Source organism: Ranitomeya variabilis, chromosome 1 (genome assembly GCF_051348905.1).
Source record: "Ranitomeya variabilis isolate aRanVar5 chromosome 1, aRanVar5.hap1, whole genome shotgun sequence".
NCBI classification, from domain to species: domain Eukaryota; kingdom Metazoa; phylum Chordata; class Amphibia; order Anura; family Dendrobatidae; genus Ranitomeya; species Ranitomeya variabilis.
In genome coordinates this window covers 438,283,604-438,294,009 of record NC_135232.1, presented here as the reverse complement: position 1 = coordinate 438,294,009, position 10,406 = coordinate 438,283,604, and the positions used below count along the sequence as shown (strand labels likewise).

Below are 10,406 nucleotides of genomic sequence, written 5' to 3'. Positions count from 1 at the left end.
CTGAGGAGTGGACTTGGACATCATGGCGTTTTAAACATGAAAAGCAACATTATGCCTACTGGTCCTCATATAGGCTTTGTGAATATGAGTAGTAGCTCCAGTCTGGATAACATCCCCAAAATGGGATTATAAACCTGTGGATGTCCAAGTCCACTCATTAATTGCCGCCAGGAGGGCATGCTTCCAGCTTTCATTAGTATTGCGCAAGGCCTTTTCCTCGTCACCACTGACGGTGAGTCATTCGGCACTTGCGCAACACTAATCAGAGCTGGAAACATGCCCTCTTGGCGGAAACTGAGGAGTGGACTTGGACATCATGGCGTTTTAAACATGAAAAGCAACATTATGCCTACTGGTCCTCATATAGGCTTTGTGAATATGAGTAGTAGCTCCAGTCTGGATAACATCCCCAAAATGGGATTATAAACCTGTGGATGTCCAAGTCCACTCATTAATTGCCGCCAGGAGGGCATGCTTCCAGCTTTCATTAGTATTGCGCAAGGCCCTTTCCTCGTCACCACTGACGGTGAGTCATTCGGCACTTGCGCAACACTTATCAGAGCTGGAAACATGCCCTCTTGGCGGAAACTGAGGAGTGGACTTGGACATCATGGCGTTTTAAACATGAAAAGCAACATTATGCCTACTGGTCCTCATATAGGCTTTGTGAATATGAGTAGTAGCTCCAGTCTGGATGGTGTTCTTCAGACTGGGCTACTACTCTGGATGTTGGTGCACCTGCAGCAGCACTTGGAGCAGATGGCAGAGGTCTATTGAATGCTGCTGCAGGTGCAAGAGGAGTCGGCGTCGGTGGATGCCAGATGTGGTTTAGTGAACAAACCATTTCTTCAAAGGTTGGATTTATATGCGGATACTTCTTAAAACATGTCACCGCCATTGAAAGATACGTCATGCAGGAGTCCTGGACCTCGGGGGACAGAGTACGCATTCTGGAAGCTAGAGTGGTTCCATATGCTGAGAATTGATCCTCTTCAGGTTGGCGATCAATTAGAGAAATTGCCCTTGCCAAGGCAGCCGTCTCCTCATCCTCCTTTGAAGAGCCTCTTTTCCTCTTCCTCTGTGTTGAGGCTGGAGGTGGAGGTGGTGTTGGTGGCGGTGGTGGCGGCGGCGATGCCAATGAACTAGTCTCGGAGAGGGGCAGATCATCATTTTGGGTAGAAGGGTCAGGCCTTGGCTCATTTGGAAGAGAGCTGGTAGCAGGCTGTGAAGCATGTTCATACACTGGAGTTGTTGCTGTGGCCGGGATTTCGGTCATCGGCTGGACATTGCCTATGGTTCTGTAAAGAGAAACATCAAAACAATAGTTTTAATACATTTTATTTTCTATTCAAAATTAAAGACGTTACTGATACTTACGGTCGGTAATGTAGACTGCCGTTTAAAAATTGGAGTTCCTGTTCAAAACGCCCTTGAGAAGCAGGTGCCGCAGAGCCACTTGGTGCTTCTGACCGTGACCGTGTAAATCTGTCCCTCACCGACCTCCAGCGGGTTCTCAAGGCTGAAACTAAAAAGTGAAAAATTGAACCTATTAATATACTATTCAACTACATACAGACAAGAAATTCAAAAATACTCCTCCAAAATGGAAAATATTTACCAATTTCTTTTTGCCGCTCCTTTGTGTATGACTCGTACAGGGGATAGAGGGTGACACAGACCTTGTGCCAGGAAGCAGTTTTTGTATATTTGTTGGAAAACTCCCGGCACCCCTTATCCCAAAGACATGGGAAGTTTTGAACCTAAAAAAGGTAAAACATTAACTACTATTAGTTATACACACAAAATTTGACAAACTTGATAGAGGCAGAAAAAGTAACACAGGCTGCTGAGGAATGACAACCCCAACTGCTTGTTATTACCTTCACACGCATACGGGACACACACGCACAGGGGACACACACGCACAGGGGACAGAAAATCCGGTGAAGAGCGTTTTTTTAAATAAATATTTTGCTAGGTTTAAAACTAAATTGGAAATAAATAGGGATTCAACGCAGGGCGCAGAGGACGCAGCAAGTTGCGTATTTAAGTGCCACGTGCCACGTATTTAAGTGCCACGTATCACGTATTTCGGTGCCACGTGCCACGTATTTAAGTGCCACGTGCCACGTATTTAAGTGCCACGTATCACGTATTTCGGTGCCACGTATTTAAGTGCCACGTATCACATATTTCAGTGCCACGTGCCACGTATTTCAGGGCCACGTGCCACGTATTTCAGTGCCACGTATCAAAGTGCCACGTGCCACGTAGCAAAGTGCCACGTGCCACATATTTCAGTGCCACGTATTTCAGGGCCACGTGCCACGTATTTCAGTGCCACGTATCAAAGTGCCACGTGCCACGTAGCAGAGTGCCACGTGCCACATATTTCAGTGCCACGTATTTAAGTGACACGTGCCACGTATCAAAGTGCCACGTGCCACGTAGCAAAGTGCCACGTGCCACATATTTCAGTGCCACGTATTTAAGTGACACGTGCCACGTATCAAAGTGCCACGTATCACGTATTTCAGTGCCACGTATTTAAGTGACACGTATCACGTATAAGTGCCACGTGTCACGTATTTAAGTGCCACGTATCAAGATTTTCCATGGAGAACAGACACATCCAGAGATATGTCTGCTCTCCACGGCTGCAGCAACACACTGACAGGAGCCATAGTTCCTGCGCATGCGCGAGCGAGTTTACCGGCGGTCATTGACCCCGGCACTCTCGCTTAACGGCAGTGCTGCGTGGGAAAGTTCAACGCAGCTGTACTGCTGTTAACCGAGATGCCGGAGCCATTGAACTCCGGAACAGTACGCGATACACTGCTAGGAGCTTCGCTCCTGGCAGTGTATCGCCGGAGAGCAGGGGATCGGCGTGGGACACTCGTTTTATGGATTCTGCGGACAGGGAGTATGGATTTGGTTTATTATTTTTGGATTTTTTCCTGGAGGATCGAGGGCTTCGCCTACAAGTGTGCTGTTGGTGAGTATATACTCTATGTTATGTGTTGTATGTACTGTACTGTGTGTCATGTATGTGTATTGTGTGTAGGTGTTTTGTGTAACTTTACAATTGTGCTAAGTCGCCGGACACAGGGACAACTCTCCCATCCTAATACCGGATGGGAGTAGTAGTCCCATACGGCGACTTAGCACAATGGTGGCACTAGCGTCGCATGGGGACACACACGCGCACACACACACACATACACACACACACACACACACACACACACATACCGTCTCGATCAGCAGCCCCACGTTTATGGTCATTCTGTTGAATGACTCCATGCTGCTTCACTGGGGGGCGGGGGCTTCCCTCTTCCTGTCCGACGTCACGTCCGGTCCTGGGTGTCAACCCCTCCGTACAAAGACGCCGACACCCAGGACAAAGGCGCTGTGTGTGGACGGTAAGATGGGGCCCTATGGGGATACGCAGACACGCCGCTGCGTAAATAATTGACATGTCAATTCTTTTTATGCCGGCGTGTTTGCAGACAAAAGCGCCGCGTTTTTTTGCGGTGTGTCTGAACGGCAAAGTGAATTTCTCATTCACTTTGCCGGCAGACGAAAATGACATTGCGCATTTTTGAAAAGCGCCCGCAAAATAGCGCTCAAAAATGCGCTATGTCTAAAAAATTACAAGCAGAGGACTTAACTCCAGGTATTTTCTTAAAGGAGTGGAAGAACCTGATGTTTCACCTGTCCCAAAGAGGAGGGTTAATTGCAAGTGGAATTGCTACATCAATGAAACGGAGAGAGGAGCTACTATTACAAAATAACATTCTTTTGGCAGCTGTTTATGTAGACCCAATGCATCGGATTCTTCTAGATGATCAACAGTTAACTAAAGGAAAAGAAGCTCTGTTTGAAATAGCAGTAAGGATGAAAGGGTTGCAGAACAGTCAGGAGGAACAAGAAGAATTTGGTCGTCCTGCCACATCTTCACCCTCATCAACTGATGAAGAATTTAATTTCGAAAAATATTTGGATCACAAGGACCGTGCAAGGCGTTCCCGCATAGAAGTCATCCCCATCAAAGAACACAGCCAGTACATTTCAGCAGAATTTTTCATGTGCACTAAAAGAAATTGAGAAATTTGACCGTTCGTCAAAAATAACAGTGCAACAAGCGATTCCTCTGTATCCTGACATTGTCCGACATGTTGCCCGAGTGGTTACTGCTTTGCCACCAACCCAAGTTAGTGTAGATAGGTTGTTCTCTGCTCTCAAAATAATTAGATCAGATTTGAGGGCATCCATGAAGGAGGATCTGACAGAGGCAATACTTTTTCTGAGGACAAATTTATAGATTTCTTCTTATTAACTGCATAACAGTGTTTATTGCATATTTACTTACAAGAGTTTATAAAAGTTTATTAAAGTTATTTGCTATATTCTAATTGTATTCTAATAAATATAGTTTTTGCTCTAAGTGGTCTGATTACTTATATGATGGTGAGAAACTGAATAAGCACGATGTTAATATTTTACAACAGTAAATTTATTGTTACGAATTGGCCATTTATGAAGGAGTCAGAGTCGGAGTCGGAACCTGATAAAATCCAGGAGTCGGAGTCGCAACTGTGGCTTACTGACTCCACAGCCCTGGTAGACATGAGCGATTATGTTCAGCTCCCTCCTTATTCGGCAAGCTATAGCGCTTACCCAAGAAGCTGCCGCGGGAACCCGGATACCTGAAGTGCTCCGATAATCAGGAGTCCGGCGCCGCAGCTACATGTGTCGCGGCTGTGCGGCAGTCACAACACACAGGCTCTCCATGCATGTGTTGTGCCTCATATCTAGTTTCTAGATGCAAGGAAAGTCTGTGATTCAGATATGTGAAATATACCTCAGAGTATGTGCACATCACATCTTTTAGCTGTCTGTCTTCCCCCCATCTTATTGGCAGAAGAAGCTACATGCCCAGTCAGCATCTATTATCCTGATTCATTTTTTTGGCCGTATGTTCGACGTTCTTTTTTTATATAAAGCAGAAGCTGCATGAAGACTGGTCAGGAGTAAGGACACCTAGCTTTAAACCCTGAAGCAGATAAAAGAAGCTCAAAGACTGAACATGTGTAGGATCAGAGGTTTTTACATTGCAGTGCACATGTTCATTCAGATCTCTGAGCCCCATTCTACAGTATGAGCCCCCCACGTGGCCCCCTCTATATACAGTATGAACCCCCACATGGCCCCCCTCTATATATACAGCATGAGCCCCACATGAGGGGGGCCATGTGGGGGCTCATGCTGTATATATACATGGCCCCCCTGTATACGGTACAAGCCCCCGGTATACGGTACCAGCCCCCACATGGCCCCCGGTATACGGTACCAGCCCCCACATGGCCCCCGGTATACGGTACCAGCCCCCACATGGCCCCCTGTATACGGTACCAGCCCCCACATGGCCCCCTGTATACGGTACCAGCCCCCACATGGCCCCCTGTATACGGTACCAGCCCCCACATGGCCCCCTGTATACGGTACCAGCCCCCACATGGCCCCCTGTATAAGGTACCAGCCCCCACATGGCCCCCTGTATACGGTACCTGCCCCCACATGGCCCCCTGTATACAGTATGAGCCCCACATGGCCCCCTGTATACGGTACCTGCCCCCACATGGCCCCCTGTATACGGTACGAGCCCCCACATGGCCCCCTGTATACAGTACGAGCCCCCACATGGCCCCCTGTATACGGTACAAGCCCCCACATGGCCCCCTGTATACGGTACCAGCCCCCACATGGCCCCCTGTATACGGTACCAGCCCCCACATGGCCCCCTGTATACGGTACCTGCCCCCCTGTATACGGTACCAGCCCCCACATGGCCCCCTGTATACAGTACGAGCCCCCACATGGCCCCCTGTATACGGTACCTGCCCCCACATGGCCCCCTGTATACGGTACCAGCCCCCACATGGCCCCCTGTATACGGTACCTGCCCCCACATGGCCCCCTGTATACGGTACCAGCCCCCACATGGCCCCCTGTATACGGTACCAGCCCCCACATGGCCCCCTGTATACGGTACCTGCCCCCACATGGCCCCCTGTATACGGTACAAGCCCCCACATGGCCCCCTGTATACAGTACGAGCCCCCACATGGCCCCCTGTATACGGTACCAGCCCCCACATGGCCCCCTGTATACGGTACCAGCCCCCACATGGCCCCCTGTATACGGTACCTGCCCCCACATGGCCCCCTGTATACGGTACCAGCCCCCACATGGCCCCCTGTATACGGTACCAGCCCCCACATGGCCCCCTGTATACGGTACCTGCCCCCACATGGCCCCCTGTATACAGTATGAGCCCCACATGGCCCCCTGTATACGGTACCTGCCCCCACATGGCCCCCTGTATACGGTACGAGCCCCCACATGGCCCCCTGTATACAGTACGAGCCCCCACATGGCCCCCTGTATACGGTACGAGCCCCCACATGGCCCCCTGTATACGGTACGAGCCCCCACATGGCCCCCTGTATACGGTACCAGCCCCCACATGGCCCCCTGTATACGGTACCAGCCCCCACATGGCCCCCTGTATACGGTACCAGCCCCCACATGGCCCCCTGTATACGGTACCAGCCCCCACATGGCCCCCTGTATACGGTACCAGCCCCCACATGGCCCCCTGTATACGGTACCAGCCCCCACATGGCCCCCTGTATACGGTACCAGCCCCCACATGGCCCCCTGTATACGGTACCAGCCCCCACATGGCCCCCTGTATACGGTACCAGCCCCCACATGGCCCCCTGTATACGGTACCAGCCCCCACATGGCCCCCTGTATACAGTACGAGCCCCCACATGGCCCCCTGTATACGGTACGAGCCCCCACATGGCCCCCTGTATACGGTACCTGCCCCCACATGGCCCCCTGTATACAGTACGAGCCCCCACATGGCCCCCTGTATACGGTACCTGCCCCCACATGGCCCCCTGTATACAGTATGAGCCCCACATGGCCCCCTGTATACGGTACCTGCCCCCACATGGCCCCCTGTATACGGTACCAGCCCCCACATGGCCCCCTGTATACGGTACCTGCCCCCACATGGCCCCCTGTATACAGTATGAGCCCCACATGGCCCCCTGTATATGGTACCTGCCCCCACATGGCCCCCTGTATACGGTATGAGCCCCCACATGGCCCCCTGTATACAGTACGAGCCCCCACATGGCCCCCTGTATACGGTACCTGCCCCCACATGGCCCCCTGTATACGGTACCAGCCCCCACATGGCCCCCTGTATACAGTACGAGCCCCCACATGGCCCCCTGTATACGGTACCTGCCCCCACATGGCCCCCTGTATACGGTACCAGCCCCCACATGGCCCCCTGTATACGGTACAAGCCCCCACATGGCCCCCTGTATACGGTACCTGCCCCCCTGTATACGGTACCAGCCCCCACATGGCCCCCTGTATACAGTATGAGCCCCACATGGCCCCCTGTATACGGTACCTGCCCCCACATGGCCCCCTGTATACGGTACGAGCGCCCACATGGCCCCCTGTATACAGTACGAGCCCCCACATGGCCCCCTGTATACGGTACCTGCCCCATGGCCCCCTGTATACGGTACGAGCCCCCACATGGCCCCCTGTATACAGTACGAGCCCCCACATGGCCCCCTGTATACGGTACCAGCCCCCACATGGCCCCCTGTATACAGTACGAGCCCCCACATGGCCCCCTGTATACGGTACCTGCCCCCACATGGCCCCCTGTATACGGTACCAGCCCCCACATGGCCCCCTGTATACGGTACCAGCCCCCACATGGCCCCCTGTATACGGTACAAGCCCCCACATGGCCCCCTGTATACGGTACCTGCCCCCACATGGCCCCCTGTATACGGTACCTGCCCCCACATGGCCCCCTGTATACGGTACCAGCCCCCACATGGCCCCCTGTATACGGTACCTGCCCCCACATGGCCCCCTGTATACGGTACCTGCCCCCACATGGCCCCCTGTATACAGTATGAGCCCCCACATGGCCCCCTGTATACGGTACCTGCCCCCACATGGCCCCCTGTATACGGTACGAGCCCCCACATGGCCCCCTGTATACAGTACGAGCCCCCACATGGCCCCCTGTATACGGTACCTGCCCCCACATGGCCCCCTGTATACGGTACCTGCCCCCACATGGCCCCCTGTATACGGTACCAGCCCCCACATGGCCCCCTGTATACAGTACGAGCCCCCACATGGCCCCCTGTATACGGTACCTGCCCCCACATGGCCCCCTGTATACGGTACCAGCCCCCACATGGCCCCCTGTATACAGTACGAGCCCCCACATGGCCCCCTGTATACGGTACCTGCCCCCACATGGCCCCCTGTATACGGTACCAGCCCCCACATGGCCCCCTGTATACGGTACAAGCCCCCACATGGCCCCCTGTATACGGTACCTGCCCCCCTGTATACGGTACCAGCCCCCACATGGCCCCCTGTATACAGTATGAGCCCCACATGGCCCCCTGTATACGGTACCTGCCCCCACATGGCCCCCTGTATACAGTATGAGCCCCCACATGGCCCCCTGTATACGGTACCTGCCCCCACATGGCCCCCTGTATACGGTACGAGCCCCCACATGGCCCCCTGTATACAGTACGAGCCCCCACATGGCCCCCTGTATACGGTACCTGCCCCCACATGGCCCCCTGTATACGGTACCTGCCCCCACATGGCCCCCTGTATACGGTACCAGCCCCCACATGGCCCCCTGTATACAGTACGAGCCCCCACATGGCCCCCTGTATACGGTACCTGCCCCCACATGGCCCCCTGTATACGGTACCAGCCCCCACATGGCCCCCTGTATACAGTACGAGCCCCCACATGGCCCCCTGTATACGGTACCTGCCCCCACATGGCCCCCTGTATACGGTACCAGCCCCCACATGGCCCCCTGTATACGGTACAAGCCCCCACATGGCCCCCTGTATACGGTACCTGCCCCCCTGTATACGGTACCAGCCCCCACATGGCCCCCTGTATACAGTATGAGCCCCACATGGCCCCCTGTATACGGTACCTGCCCCCACATGGCCCCCTGTATACAGAACGAGCCCCCACATGGCCCCCTCTATACAGAACGAGCCCCCACATGGCCCCCTGTATACAGAACGAGCCCCCATATGGCCCCCTGTATACGGTACCTGCCCCATGGCCCCCTGTATACGGTACGAGCCCCCACATGGCCCCCTGTATACAGTACGAGCCCCCACATGGCCCCCTGTATACGGTACCAGCCCCCACATGGCCCCCTGTATACAGTACGAGCCCCCACATGGCCCCCTGTATACGGTACCTGCCCCCACATGGCCCCCTGTATACGGTACCAGCCCCCACATGGCCCCCTGTATACGGTACCAGCCCCCACATGGCCCCCTGTATACGGTACAAGCCCCCACATGGCCCCCTGTATACGGTACCTGCCCCCACATGGCCCCCTGTATACGGTACCTGCCCCCACATGGCCCCCTGTATACGGTACCAGCCCCCACATGGCCCCCTGTATACGGTACCTGCCCCCACATGGCCCCCTGTATACGGTACCTGCCCCCACATGGCCCCCTGTATACAGTATGAGCCCCCACATGGCCCCCTGTATACGGTACCTGCCCCCACATGGCCCCCTGTATACGGTACGAGCCCCCACATGGCCCCCTGTATACAGTACGAGCCCCCACATGGCCCCCTGTATACGGTACCTGCCCCCACATGGCCCCCTGTATACGGTACCTGCCCCCACATGGCCCCCTGTATACGGTACCAGCCCCCACATGGCCCCCTGTATACAGTACGAGCCCCCACATGGCCCCCTGTATACGGTACCTGCCCCCACATGGCCCCCTGTATACGGTACCAGCCCCCACATGGCCCCCTGTATACAGTACGAGCCCCCACATGGCCCCCTGTATACGGTACCTGCCCCCACATGGCCCCCTGTATACGGTACCAGCCCCCACATGGCCCCCTGTATACGGTACAAGCCCCCACATGGCCCCCTGTATACGGTACCTGCCCCCCTGTATACGGTACCAGCCCCCACATGGCCCCCTGTATACAGTATGAGCCCCACATGGCCCCCTGTATACGGTACCTGCCCCCACATGGCCCCCTGTATACAGTATGAGCCCCCACATGGCCCCCTGTATACGGTACCTGCCCCCACATGGCCCCCTGTATACGGTACGAGCCCCCACATGGCCCCCTGTATACAGTACGAGCCCCCACATGGCCCCCTGTATACGGTACCTGCCCCCACATGGCCCCCTGTATACGGTACCTGCCCCCACATGGCCCCCTGTATACGGTACCAGCCCCCACATGGCCCCCTGTATACAGTACGA

General features: G+C 54.5%; 1 protein-coding gene across 1 annotated transcript; it reads right to left on the bottom strand.

Moving 5' to 3' along the window:
• Positions 1–238: 238 nt before the first annotated feature.
• On the bottom strand, positions 239–1,757 carry LOC143765849 (uncharacterized). The gene is made up of 3 exons (XM_077253384.1): positions 1,619–1,757; positions 1,378–1,525; positions 239–1,298 (listed from the first exon to the last, which is right to left on the bottom strand). Exon 3 carries the CDS (start codon positions 1,274–1,276, stop codon positions 644–646), a length of 633 nt encoding a protein of 210 aa, XP_077109499.1. The 5' UTR covers positions 1,277–1,298; positions 1,378–1,525; positions 1,619–1,757; the 3' UTR covers positions 239–643.
• Between the last annotated feature and the right edge of the window lie 8,649 nt (positions 1,758–10,406).